At 53.3% G+C, this 14,002-nt stretch overlaps 1 protein-coding gene across 1 annotated transcript in view; it reads right to left on the bottom strand.

The window, feature by feature from the left end:
• Window positions 1-14,002, bottom strand: part of TMEM132C (transmembrane protein 132C) — a 195,727-nt gene that overhangs the window by 105,824 nt on the left and 75,901 nt on the right. Inside the window, exon 3 of the mRNA XM_040619422.1 lies at window positions 3,307-3,453. Within this exon, the coding sequence (XP_040475356.1) occupies window positions 3,307-3,453 (147 nt within the window). The remainder of the gene's footprint in view (window positions 1-3,306; window positions 3,454-14,002) is intronic.

The raw sequence follows: 14,002 nt of genomic DNA, 5'->3' as shown, positions 1-14,002 counted from the left end.
GATCTCTGCAAGTCCTTTCTAGGTCACCCGCAGCCAGGCCACCCCCGCCTTCTCTGTGGGAGGTCTCCTGATTTCAGAGAGTGCTGGGTCTCCGTCTGAGCCTGCAAGGCTGTCAGAAAATCCTCCTTCCCCCGTCCTTCCAGTAGAGCTCACAGGCACCGCTGCAGAAAGCCCTCCGTGGCCCCGAAGAGCTGTCAGCCTGGCACTCCCAGGGAGCCCCAGCTCCAGGCACCCCCCCGTCCCGTGTACTCCCCTCCCCTGAGCATGGCGCAGACTTGGTTCTAATGAACGGAATACAGAAAGAGCATGTGGATGCCACTTGCAAGATGAGGTTATCAATTACCCCGACTCCCATTTGCTGGCATTCCCTTTCTCCCAGCACCTTCTCACAGACTTGACCTGAGGGAGGAGGACACCCAGCAAGGAACAGGAAACTGAGGCCTGAGGCCCTATGGCCCTCGAGGACCTGAATCCTGCCCATGACCACGCGAGCCTGGGAGTGGATCGGCTCTGCGGAGCCTCCGATGAGACCACAGTTCCTGGTGGAGGTGACAGAGCCTGGGGAAGGGGCCCCAGTTAGGGTAAGTCCGAATCTTGACCCACGGAAACCGTGAGATAATAAATGCGTGGTGCACTGAACATGTAAGCTTGGGGGTAATCTGTCACACAGCGGAAGATAACAAGTGCGCTCGGCCTTTACTCTACGGGCAGAAGGAAGGCAGCCCTCCTTCCCCCCGGGGACTTGCACCTTCCTTGTCAATGAACCCCGTTATTTGAGTTGGGGTCCTTCTGGTCCCAGGTCTCCATGGCGTTTGGGTTCCTGGACGGGGTGGGGGTGGGGTCTGGATCTGACTCAGTGTTTGGTGCATAGCTAGCCACGCACAGCACCTCCCCCAGGGGACCCACCAAGGCTCTCTGCAGAGCTCAGTGAGGAGCAGCGAGCATGGGACGCATCAGCGGTGTGCCGGTAAACAGGCTTCCCAACCAAAAACACAGAAGCTCACGCTCTCAGCAAACACACCTGGGCCCACAGCAGACTCCCAGGGACTCAGCGCAAACAGGGTTGCGTGCAGACTCTTGAGAACGGGCTACCCCAGGGCTCCCCTCCGTCACTCCGAGAGTCCCCCCTACTGGGTCATGAAGAATGACACATGCGTAACTTCACTGTCTGTTAATGAACCTTCGCTCTTATTGGCCGAATCAACAGGAGGTCATGTGTTAGTCAGACTTTAGGTGCAGTTGGTTCAGGAGATTTAATTTTGCCTCTGATCTCTGGCTGATACCAGGGGACCCTGGCATGCATTTCTTTCTGATCACTTTTTCACGAGCAGAAACATTTGGACACACAACCCTCACCCCATGTGATACACTAGCCATCCTTCTTGGGGCTGATCAGGGGAAAGGTTGGTGTTTGAACCGGGAAGCGGCTCAGGACACCAGATGTTTTGCTGGCTGCCCGTCTAGGAAGGACCGCGGAGAGAGGGTTTACGATCAAAGAACTGGGTGTTTCTAAACAAAGTGGAGAATTTGCAGGATTTTTTTTTCCTGGCAGCCTTGCAGCATTCACTTAGGAAAATGTGTCCGATGATGGGATACTTACTTTTTCCTTTAGAGTTATTCCCTTCAAGAAAATACACACACAGAATGTATCAAGAGCCCTAAAAACGATCAAACCTTTTGATTCTAAAGAAACCACCTTAAGTGAAAAGAGCAGTGGCTAAAGCTTTATGTGAAAGGCGGTTTACTGCTGCATCGCTTATAAAAATAAAAGGTAGGAACAGCTGCAACGTCCGAGGACACGGGTATGGTTATTTACGCAACGTTAAATCTATATGACGGAATACCGTGAGGCCATTAAACTGTTTCTGAGGACGATTTAATGTCAGGAGAAAATGTGTTCAATAGAAGCGAAAGTACCTTAAAATCTGCGTACAGATTACGGTACGATACCAGGTTTGTAAGATAATTACACCGACTACACATTTACTGTGTGTATAAAACACACAAAGGGAATGAACCAACATGTTCACGGGGTCTATCCTTGGGTGGCAGAGTACTGATGCGTTATTCGGCTTTCTCCCCCTCTTATAACTGTGCTTTACAAATACTCTAAAGTGAGTATGTGCTGTGTTTTTATGCAGAGAACAATTATTTTAAATAATAGCCAGCTGTCTGCATAGAATCTCACATAGCACGTCCTTACATACTCTAGCTGCTGAGGGTCACCCCGTGCTTAAATCCGTCCTCACTGAAGACGGGGTCTAATCCTTCACCATTCGGACACCAACTCCACCGTGTGCATTCTCCCCGCACCACCACGCGCGCTCCCCCACCAGCCGGCGTCCTCCAGTTCCACGCGATCCTGACCCCGTCTACCCGGAGAGGGCATGGGGTCCGCCGGGCGAGGGGCTCGGTCCCACAGGACGGCCCAGCCCCCCGCAGCTGTCCGTGACAGATGCAGACTGTCACCCGGGCTTCTGAGCCACCGGCTGTAAACCCGAGGTTCCCGTGCCCCCTTCCTCGGGTTTGATTAATTTGTGCGAGCAGCTCGCAGGATTCAAAGAAAGCTTCAGTTACTAGGTTACAGGCCCTAACTCAGGAGGAGCCAGATGGGGGAGACGCACAGGGCGGGGTACGGGGAAGGGTGTGGACCCTCATGTCCTCTCTGGGAGCCCCTCGCCCCGAGTCTCCATGGGCTCACCCACCTGCAAGCTCTCCGAGACCCATTCTTTGGGGTTTTTCTGGAGGCCTCATGATGAAGGTAAGATTGATCACATCCTTGGCCATTGGTAACTGAAGTCAAACTCCAGCCCCTCTGCCCTCCAGGTTGAGTCACCTCATTAACATAAGGAAAGTCACCTTTGTTGCACTCATGATTTAAGAAGTTCAAAGGGTTTTAAGAGCTCTGTGCCAGGAACAAGGATGAAGCCCAAATACATATTTCTTATTATAAAGCACAACATCACACCCTTTGTGCATTTGGAAGAAAGCAGCGTCTGATAATCCAGGGAGGGCAAGGGGAGGTGACACAGCCTGGGGACCTGAGCCCAGAGGGGAGAGCATGCGTGAGGCCCAGAGGCAGAGCCAGCCACGCTAACCAGCCTCCGCTCCAAAGCCCAAAGAACAGACTCGGAACCAGAGCCATGTCTGCCCCACCTGGAGCTCCCAGGGGGTCCTGCCAGTGATGGAAGTGCCTGCTTATCTCCAGGCCGAGGGGTTAACAGCCAAGCAGCGGTTGCATGTAAGCGTAAGGTGAGCCTCCTAGGTGGTGGCCCGGTCAGCAGACACCGTGTCGCCGGGGCTTACCTGTTGCGTGCACTGGACCCCAGGCGCTGGCACAGCACGGTGGTGGTGGCGTGTTTCCCGCCGTTCCCCATCTCCTGCTTCACGTCCCACTGCCGGGGCTCGCTGGTCTGGGTGCCCAAGATATTCACTCCCTTCTTCACCTTGGCTCTGCGGGCACGAAGACAGGTGAGAGAAAGCCACAGCATTAAAGACCTGGCCTTTGCAAGGGGCCCACGCATCAATACGCTGTGATCCACCACTCCTTGTTCAATCATCCACATTTTCGTGGCCCGTGCAGAGACGGGTGAAGGGCACCAGAGGGGAAGGGTCCCTGGACCCCCTAAACTGAGAAGCAGCCCCATAAAGCATTCAGGGGAGCATCGGCCTGCCTTGGCCAGTAGTTCTCATTCGGGGTGGTGGGTAGCGTCCTGCAGGGGGCACATGGCCATGTCGGGAGGCATTTCTGATTGTCAGAACCCGGCGGGCGGGTGCTGTCTGGAGGGAGAAGCCAAGAATGCAGATAAACATAATGCCCAGCACGGCCCCCGAGACACGGGCTCGACGGTCGGGGGGTCGAGAGTGCCCGGGGAGGTGAAGCCCCGCCGAGGCTTACGCTCTGGTTTCGCTGCTTTGCCGCCGTATGGCTTCGGGCCAACTATAACCTCTCTGCGCCCCAAGTCCCCCTCTGTAATGGATCTGCTCATAAAGCCGAATGATGGATGTATTCACGCATATGGAGATTAAAGCAGTATGAGGCATACAACAAGCACTTAATCAGTGTGCGTTACAGCTACATTCCCGCATCCTGCTCTGTGGGACTGCCAGGCTTGCTCCAGGCAGGCACCGACCCAAGGGCACTAAGTCAGGACTTGGAAAAAAGAAAGCTCTCCTCTGGGACCGACGTTCTGGTCGTGGCTCAGCCTCTGTGACCCTCAGCGTCCTGGTCAACAGACCCGTCCGAACAGTGGCTGGGACACACACAGCCACCTGTCCCTTCCCCGAGTCCCGCTCACAGCAGAACACAAGGGCCATCCATAAAGACGAGGATGGGAGAGGATGGACAGCCGCCGCGGATTCTGGAACTGGGAGAAGACGCGGGAGCAGGACTCGCACACGCAGCCGCCTGCGGTCAGCAGGAAGAGTGAGAGCCTGCAGGGCTGATGCCGCGGTCGCCTGGCCTGGGATCGGTGGTCCCACCCACTGCGGTGAGTGCAGGACTATGCCCGGGGCTGGGGAATCCCAGGGAATGGAGCGTGGGCTTGTCCTGCTGCAAACAGACAGACGATGTGACCCTATGCATATGATCGTTGACATTCCGAGCCTCTGTCCCCAAAGCTGGACCCTCACCCTCCAGGAAAAATGTGGGGTCCAGTGCAGACACCGGGGCTTCTCCTAACAGCCAGCCCCAGTGCCTCGGCTCAAACCTTTTGATGGCGGTCAGTCCCCCATTCACTTACGGGAGCAAACGAGAGGGGCTGGACGCTGAGAGAAGTCTCCACATGATCACAGAGACCAACCCAGGCAGACAGGTGAAAAAACAACCTGTAGGAAATAGAGCTGATACAGGAAAGACCGTAATTAAAAACAAAACAAAACAAAACTACACAGTCAACCCACATTCACAGAGATCACACCACAATCATGAAACAAAAGCAGAATGCTATTAAAAAAACACCTGGAAAAAAAATAAACGAGCACTTGGAAATTAAAAATATTGTAGCCGGAATGGAAAGTCAGTAGACCTGTTGACAGAGAGAGGAAATTTGTCCTTGGAGGCAAAAAAAAAGCAAAGAAATAGAAGCAGGAGAGAAGATGAACGGAGAAGACTAATTTGAGGTCCAACATCTGAACAACAGGAAAAAAAAGAGAAGAAAAAAAAAAAACAGAGTAAAAGAATAATCAGTGAAGTAATTCAAGAAATTTCCCGCAAACTAGAGGCCCTGAGTTTCCAGGCTGGAAGGGTCCCCTCGGTGATGAGCACAGTGGGTGGGGACAGACCTACATCCAGGCACAGGACTGACACAGTTTGGGGTACAGAGGAGGGAATTCTGTAATCCTCCAAAGAGAGGGAAAGGTCAGGGATGATCCTGGATTCGGAACTCACAACAGCCGCTCTGGAAACGATGGGAATTACCCCCAAACTCAAAGGGAACGTGATTCCCAACCTCGCAGTCTACACCAGCCTGATAATGAGGTACACGTTTCTGCATATGCAGAAAATCGACCTCCTGCATCCTCGCTCAGAAAACGACCTGAAGATGTGCTCCATCAAGAGAGGGAGTAACCCAGAACGACTTGAGCCGTCAGGGGCACAGAAAACAGATCCCACACTCGACAGGCGAGCGGAGGGCAGGCGGCCGCAGGGGACAGCGGGGCCCCAGCAAGCAAGAGAGTCTGGCCGTGTCCTCCGGAAACGGGCATTTTCCTAAGGAATTTGGGCGGGATGCCCGCTCTGATCCAGGACATCTAGACAGTCCGCAAAGAGTTTGGGAATAAACAAGAGCTCAGTACACAGGAAATGAAGGAAAAGAATAAAACCGAACCAGTTTTTAATTCTGAAGATAAGAAATCATCGCTCAGAAGAGGCAACGTGATCGTAATTTCATGCTTGGTTTTACTGCAATTAGCACACATGCTTATAAACACAGGATATCAATGTAGACAAAATATGATGATTATATCGGAAGGGTGGGGACATAGACAGGGGAGCCCTTATGTGAGGGAAAGAGGTATTTTTTGTCCTTCATCATGGGAAATTTGTAGACATTGCCTACAACAAACACCAAAAGAAGGAAAATGGGTCCAAGTCACTATGCCAGTCGGTGGGATGGGCGTGAGCAGCAGACGAGGTAAGAATCTTGGCTCTGGAAAGAAAAAGGATACTGCAGTATTTTTTCTTTCCTTTCCAAAATAGTTTGATCATTTGAGATTAAGAGGAAGTTGCAAAACCAACCCGCCCGCCCCAGAGTTCTCAGGAACTCAGCTCCCCCAGGGGTCACATCTTCCTGAAGTCAGGCACAGACCTTACTTCGATCTCACCTGGGGTCCCAGGCACCTGTCTGTCGTGGTGTATAGTTCTAGAAGTGGCATCTCCCGTGGAGGTCTGAGGAGCCACCACCGTGGCTAGAATACAGAGCAACACGGCATAGCCCGCAACAGTCACGCGCCGGCACCCTCGTCTCGTCTCCTGTTTGCCAACAAATTCTGGGGAACTATTTGACTCCCTTGGTTATATGCAGAGTTAGAGCTTAGAAAATGACACACACACGTGCACACATGCACCCCTGCCCCGCTCAGCTCCCAGAGTGGAGGACAGAAGTCCTCGTGAGTAGTTAGAAAGCTAGAAGAACATAGCCCAGCTAGCCCACCTGCTGACAGTCACTGCGGGGGGACACGAGGAGGGAAGGGTTGACAAGCCACACCTCCACTTTCAAAGTTAGCATCAACCCCCCAGAGCAGCACGAGCACCTCAGTAGCAACAGGCACCTTTGCTCGAGAACCTCTCCCAGGTCTTGCTCCCATCAAATGGTGTGCTGAATGCACTTGTCACCTTGGCCGCGAGGAGACCAGGGCACACCTGAGGGACAGACATTATGGACGCATTAGTGTGCAAAGCCCAATTTGTCCTGACATGGGGAAATCAACGCCCCATCGGTCGCTTACCAGGGACACCGTCTACCTTTACAGCCCACAAGAAATGCCTCATGAAATGTGACTGCCTCAAACCCGGTTTCGCTGCATTTGGATTTCGCTCAAGACTCCAGGTTTCACTGGAGCTACAAATTGTTCCTTCCACGTAACAGTTTGCACAAATTGGAGGATTCTTGCTGACTGCTGCAGGGGCGGGCTTCTTCTGTGTGTGTGGTGGGTGCGTGAGCCCGAGATGGGAGGAATACACGGGGTCTAAAAGGCCGATCTGGGTAAAGAGGCGTTCTCTGTATGAGACCAGTGTTCCCTGGTACTTCAAGGAACTGGCCGGTGCAGGAATTTGGGTCCCCTGAGTGGCAGTGTTGCCACGAGAGCCGGTGTGGAAACGTGGTGGGATGAGAGGATGCTCCGTGAGGACGTCTGGCTTCTTGGGAAGGAACTGGTCACCAGCTGGCGCGGGAGTGGCCACCTCTGCTCGGCATGCCAGAGGCGAGGGGAAGGCAATGGGGCGGATGCAGGAGAGCCGGCTTCGGGTCCAGCAGAGCTCTGCGACCTTGGGGAGTCACTCCCTAACCTGCTCCTTTTCATCCTCTGGCTAGGGGTGGGTGGTTTAGTTCAGTGCTCCCCAACTTGTGGGTCTGCTGTTGCTGGGCTCGGGGGTGACTGGAGGCTCAGAGATGGCTCTGCGTCACCAGGCTAATGTTGGGACCGGTGCTCCCGGCAGGCAGCGTGCGGGGTGCCAAGCGGCATCGGCTCAGGACTCAGGCGTGGGCTTGTCCCAGGGCTGCTCCCTGTCCCGTCTGGCTGCCCCCGAGCCGCCTCATGCCACCTGCACACGCCTTTATACTTGACGGTCCTGGCAGTTTCTCAGTGTTCAAAACCCAACCATGTCCCTCCCTCTTTTCAAAAGGTGCTTGACTCGGGGGTAATACAGGGATGATGAAGTGTTCCTTAAAGAAAATCAATGTTGAGTACAAACTCCGAACACAGAAAGCCTAATTTCTGTCCTCTGATGCATCTATCTCAGGGTGAGTTCGAGCCTCCATGGAAAATGCTCTCTCTGGAAGCTCCTCACAGCCACGGAGCCTCTAGAAGCCACTGGTATGGCTGCTGCTGGACCGAGCATCTGTGCGGCTTGAGGAGGGGGCTGGGGGCGTGGGAGCTGGGTACCACCTGGGCTCTGGCCCTGTAAGGCTGAGTCAGCTTACTCTGAGCCCCAGAGTATGTAATAAAGGAAAACGTATAATTAGTTGCTATTACGGGCTGGACGTGTACTTCCGTCCAAATCCATATGCCGAACCCCCACCCCCAGCACTTCGGAATGTGACCTCACATGCACACAGACGCAGTCCAGCTCACGGGAAGCTATGGGTGGCCCTATGCAAGGACCGCGGACCTCATGTTCCCCGAAGAAGAGGCGGTTTGTACACGGACGCCATCCAGGGGGAATGCCATGGAAGGATGAAGCCAGACGTCTGCACACCCAGGAGAGAGGTCTGGGCCAGGGGCTCCCTCAGAGCCCTCAGACAAGACTTTGATTCTGGACTTCTGGCCTCAAAAACTGTGAGATGACACACCTGTCCTTTAAGCCACTACCTGGTACTTTGTTATGGAAGTCCCAGCAAATGGACACAGTAGACGACACGAAGATAAAATCAAAGGGGGGCCCCTGGTTGGCTCGGTTGGTAGAACATGCGACTCTCGATCCCGGGTGGTAGGTTCAAGCCCCATGTTGGGTGTAGAGATGACTTAAAAATAAAATGAAATAAAAATCCTAGAGGAACTTGTGTGTATGTGCCTGTGTGTGTGCATGTAGGTGCCTATGTGAGCCTGTGTGCATGTGTGTGTCTGTGTGTGCATTCATGTGTGCCTATGTGCACGTCCGTCTGTGTATGCCTCTGCATGTGTGTGCATGGATCTGTGTGCCTGTGTGTGCACCTGTGTGTGCATGCATGTGTGCCTATGTGCACACGTACAGCCATGCATGCCTCTGAGTGTGTGTGCATGGATCTGTGTGCCTGTGTGTGCACCTGTGTGTGCATGCATGTGTGCCTATGTGCACGTCCGTCCGTGTATGCCTCTGAGTGTGTGTGCATGGATCTGTGTGCCTGTGTGTGCACCTGTGTGTGCATGCATGTGTGCCTATGTGCACGTCCGTCCATGTTTGCCTCTGCATGTGTGTGCATGGATCTGTGTGCCTGTGTGTGCACCTGTGTGTGCATGCATGTGTGCCTATGTGCACGTCCGTCCGTGTATGCCTCTGCATGTGTGTGCATGGATCTGTGTGCCTGTGTGTGCACCTGTGTGTGCATGCATGTGTGCCTATGTGCACACGTACAGCCATGCATGCCTCTGAGTGTGTGTGCATGGATCTGTGTGCATGTGTGTGTCTGCGTGTGCATGCATGTGTGCCTATGTGCACGTCCGTCCATGTTTGCCTCTGCATGTGTGCGCATGGCTCTGTGTGCATGTGCGTGCACGTGTGTGCCTGTGTGTGCACCTGCGCATGCAAGCATGTGTGCCTATGTGCACACGTACGTCCGTGTATGTCACTCTGTGTGTGTGCATGGATCTGTGTGCATGTGAGTGCACGTGTGCACGTGTGAGTGCATGGGCATGTATGTGTGCGTAACCACTGACACCCAGCTCCTTCTCCGTGTGTAGGACTCCTTGCCCCTAAATGACGAAGACCAGCACTACACGGGATGATTGACATGGCAAATGTTCCAGCATCTTGCATGCCGACAATGGCCTTATTCTCATCGAACCGCTCTGGGTGGGGTAAGCCTCTGACATGCGCTAAGGATTCGCCATGTGCACCCCCCCAGGTCCATTCCTGCCCTTCATTCTACTCTGTGCTGACTCAAGGGATTGTCCACCCTTGCTCCAGGGGGGTCTGGCCACTGGGGACACGATGCCAGATTGCAGGGCAGGGGAGGGACAGGTGGGACATCCACAGGTTTCCAGCAGCATGATGTGGGCAGCTGGTGCATCCCTGCATCGGGACAGCCCCACCTCCAAGGCTCCGGCTCTCGCGAGCTTCCAGCAGCAGCGCTTTCCCCACGCCTTCAGGCCTCGGCGTACAAAACTGGCCCCCACGTGCCTCGACCCGCCTGCACCTCTACAAACAGTCCCTTCAGTTGCAAATGGTTTTCCATTAACCTTGCAGTGTGCCTCTTGTCTGCTGTCGGCACCCCGAAAGGGACACGAGGACGTCTTCCACCTGCGGCCCGTGGGTTCTCTGTCACTCTCTCCTACGCGGCAGTGATGTTCACTCTGTGGTCCACGATGACAAAGAACTTCGACCCACCCCTCAGTGATGGCTGATCTCATCGTGTGTGCCCCATTGCTTGGTGCTGGGCCGCTCTGAGTCACCCTAGAATCTGCACCCTACAAACTGCTTCTTCTTTGGGGAACAGATCGTATACTCTTTCTTGGCATTTTAGTAACACACTTAGGGCTATCTCTTGAGTAAGTTTACTGAATCATTACAGGTTAAAACAATTCACCAGAACCCAAACAAGGAAATAACATGACACATGTCTCTCGAGCTAAAGACAGTGGAGTTTGGTGCGTGAACTTTCTTTGGTAGGCGGCCGTATAGCACTGGCTCTACCAAGAGAAAAATTGTCATTGACTCAACTGTTTAGTAGTGACGATTTCAGCTGAATACCGACAACATAACAGGTACCCATCGGTCACCTTCAGCGACTGCCGACGTCTGGCTAACCTTGCTCCGTCTATCCGCTTCAACGATTTCACGCTGTTTCACTTGTGAATACCTCAAGATTTTTAAAAACATGATCACATTCCCATTATCACATCTAACAAAATTAATAAGTTCCTAATGTAAAAATTTCCTAATTATCTCCAAGATATTACTCGATGTAATTGGTTTGTTCCCATCAGAATCCACACAAGGCCAATGCCTGGCATTCGGCTGTCACACTCGTGAGTCCCTTTCGTTCTGCAGCAGTGTCACTTTCCCTGATCACTAAGGCAGTCGGTGTGGGTTTTTTTGAAATACTAAGTCATTTGTCTTATCAGGTTCCCGTGCTGGCTTATCTTGTTGTGTCTTCCATGGCCAGTCCATCGGTCCCTCCACCCCTGTATCTCCTTTCAGTCGGTTGTTGGAAGTGCAAAGGTGGCTGGAGATGGATCGAGTGACTTAGGCACGAGCACGTCAGGAGCCCAGCTCCATGTGCCCTTTGTATCATGGGCCGAGCCCACATAGGGTCAGCATACACTAAAATATCTTACGTGAGGATTTCTGGGAGGAGGAGTATGGTCCTAAATCAGTGCTCCCCGGGGTGGAGCAAGATGAGAGGTGCCTGTTACAAATGCCGGCTGGCCACCAGTTTGCCATGACTTTGAGAAGAGGTAGAATTCTGCAAAAGGCAAACGTGTCAAGTGAACTTTTAGCTTTGAAACGAGAAGCCCTGCAGAGTCCCAGCAGTGTAGGGCAAGTCTTCCTGAGATGGGGAACCCGTCCTTACAGCCCTACCGGCAAAGGTCTTTCATGCTCTGTATCATGTAGGGGTCCCAGCACCTGCTATGAGCTCTCTGCGCCCCCAGCATCACTCGGAGCGAGGCTCCCAGGGGGAGGGTCTCAACCAGGGGAGATGTGGCAAAGTCTGCAAACGTTTCTGGCCATCAGAAACGTCTAGGGGATGGGGGCTGAGAAGGTGCTAACCATCGTACCATGCACGGGACAGCCCCCACAACCAAGGAGGACCTGGCCCCGGCTCTCCGTGGTGACAGACAGAGAAGCCCTGCCCTCCAGCCAAGCCCCCAGCCAGCTGAGTGGCCCTGGCTCCTGGAAGGTGTCATGGTCTAATTGGCCAGGATAAGTTGCGTGTGATCCCCCAAGACGCTCCCCGTGCATCTGTTTCTCTGAGATTACAGCGCTGTGATCCCACGTGTGCGGACCGTAAAGAATTTTTATGATCTCACCTTATCAATTTAAAAGAGTGTGCTGGCACAAGGCTAATTTAATTATGAGGGAATAAACCATCGGGAGCATAGTTCATGCCGTCGGCCAGGTGAAATGCGCTGCAGGGACCGCGGGGGGCGAGGGACAGGATCCCGGGAAGCAGGACTCACCTGGCTCTGTGTGAATGTCCACCAACCCAAAACCAAACCACGTTCTTTCTGCTGCCTTAACTCACTGAGTCCGTGGAGGCAGGGATCCAGCCGTGCACTCAGTGCTCTGCTGTGTGTGTGAGAATGTCCAACAGCAAACAGCTGACACTTACTAATAATTTCCCCGTATCAGCCGGGCTGTCTGCAAAGTGTTTTTTCCATTACTTAAAAAACAAACAAACCAAAACCCCTTCATAGGTCATCAGGGAAATGCAAAATGAAACAACAATGCGATGCCACCATCTACCTATCAGAACGGCCAAAATCCAAAACACTGACACCCCCAGACGCTGGCGAGGCCGCGGAGTAGCGGGAGCGCTCATTCACCGCTGCTGGGAACGCAAAACAGCACGACTACTGTGCAAGACGGTTTGGCAGGTTCTCACAAAACTAAACATTCTCTCCCCGTACGATCCAGCAATCACCCTCCTTGGTATTTCCCCAAAGGAGTTGAAACTTATGTCTGCATAAAACTCGCACACAGATGTTTATAGCAGCTTTACTCATAATTGCCAAAACTTGGAAGCAACCAAGACGGCCCTCAGTAGGTGGATGGAGAAACTGGGCTGCATCCAGACAACGAAGTGTTACTCAGTGCTAAAAAGAAATGAGCGATCCAGCCGCAAAAAGACACGGAGGAACCTTCAATGCACATCACTGAGTGGAGGAAGCCAGTCTAAAGAGGCTAAACCCTGTGTGATTCCAACTCTGTGACCTTCTGGAAAAGGCACGACTGTGGAGACGGTAGAAAGATCGGGGGTTTCCAGGGGTTAGGAAGAGGGAGGAATCCACAGGCAGACCACAGAGGAATTTTAGGACAGTGCAAACAGTTTGTATGCTACTATGATGATGGATGCATGTCATGAAACATTTGTCCGGACCCATGCAGTGTGCGCCACGAGTCACCCCTCCAGTGAACTGCAGACTGCGGGCGATAATGATGTCAAAGCCGGTTCCCTTGGAACAGGTGTCCCACCTGGTGGGGCTGTGCGTGTGTGGGGCCGGGGTGGGGGGATATGGGAAGTGTATGTACCTCCCTCTCAATCTTGTTGTAACCCTAAAGACACTCTAGAAGTCCTAAAGCACAATAAAGACGCCCTACCCAGTCTGCTGAGAAGGTTCTGTGACTACGCTCCTTTTTAAACAGGTGAGAAAAGGGAGATACAGGACAGCAGAGAAACTAGCTTGGGATCACACAGGGATTGAAGCCGCGGAGGGATCCTTGCGGGCCGGCGCCAGAGTGAGGACAACCAGATTGTCCTGTCCCTCGGTGAAGGGACTGGTGATCCATCCAGAACGTGCTGGCTTGAAAACATGGTCCCTGATGCCATACCTTTCCCACTGTGGTAGGCAAAGTCATCCGGGTTTCACGTGCACACACACACACACACACACACCCCGCTTTTAACTTGATGGGTAACTAGACTATGCTTCTGTCAAGAACCAGTATGAAAGAATGTATTAATAATAAAAACCAAAAAGGGCAAAAGAGCCCATCCATCAAGTGCGTAATGGCTCCTTAAGTGACTTCTTACGGGTATCTGAAGTCTCCTTGAGACTTGCTGGCCAGGCGCGAAGGCACTCGGGCAGGAGGCAAGGCTGCGTGCAGCTGGTCCATCAATATTTGATGCGGCTGACCTACTAACTCGCCCCTGCAGGAGCCCTGCGTCTCCACAGCATCGCCTTCCCCAGCAACATGCTGCAAGCTCCTTCCTAATAGCCAGTGCGGGTGACGCAGAACGCTAGGCCTCCCACGCTGGGCGACATCACGTCCTGGCCACTCTCCTGACCGCCCCCCTCCAGCACCCGGGGGACTCATCTCTCTCTTGTTCTTCTGTGGGGTGCAATGTGGGACACAGTGCTTTCCAATTCCTGCACAAGCTTGTCCGCACTCCCCTCTCAGCCCCAGCAGAGGCTCTCCGGGGAG

Source organism: Ursus maritimus, unplaced genomic scaffold (genome assembly GCF_017311325.1).
Source record: "Ursus maritimus isolate PB19 unplaced genomic scaffold, ASM1731132v1 scaffold_33, whole genome shotgun sequence".
Lineage (NCBI taxonomy): Eukaryota > Metazoa > Chordata > Mammalia > Carnivora > Ursidae > Ursus > Ursus maritimus.
The sequence above is the reverse complement of the archived record's forward strand: the minus strand, read 5'-3'. Positions and strand labels throughout refer to the sequence as shown.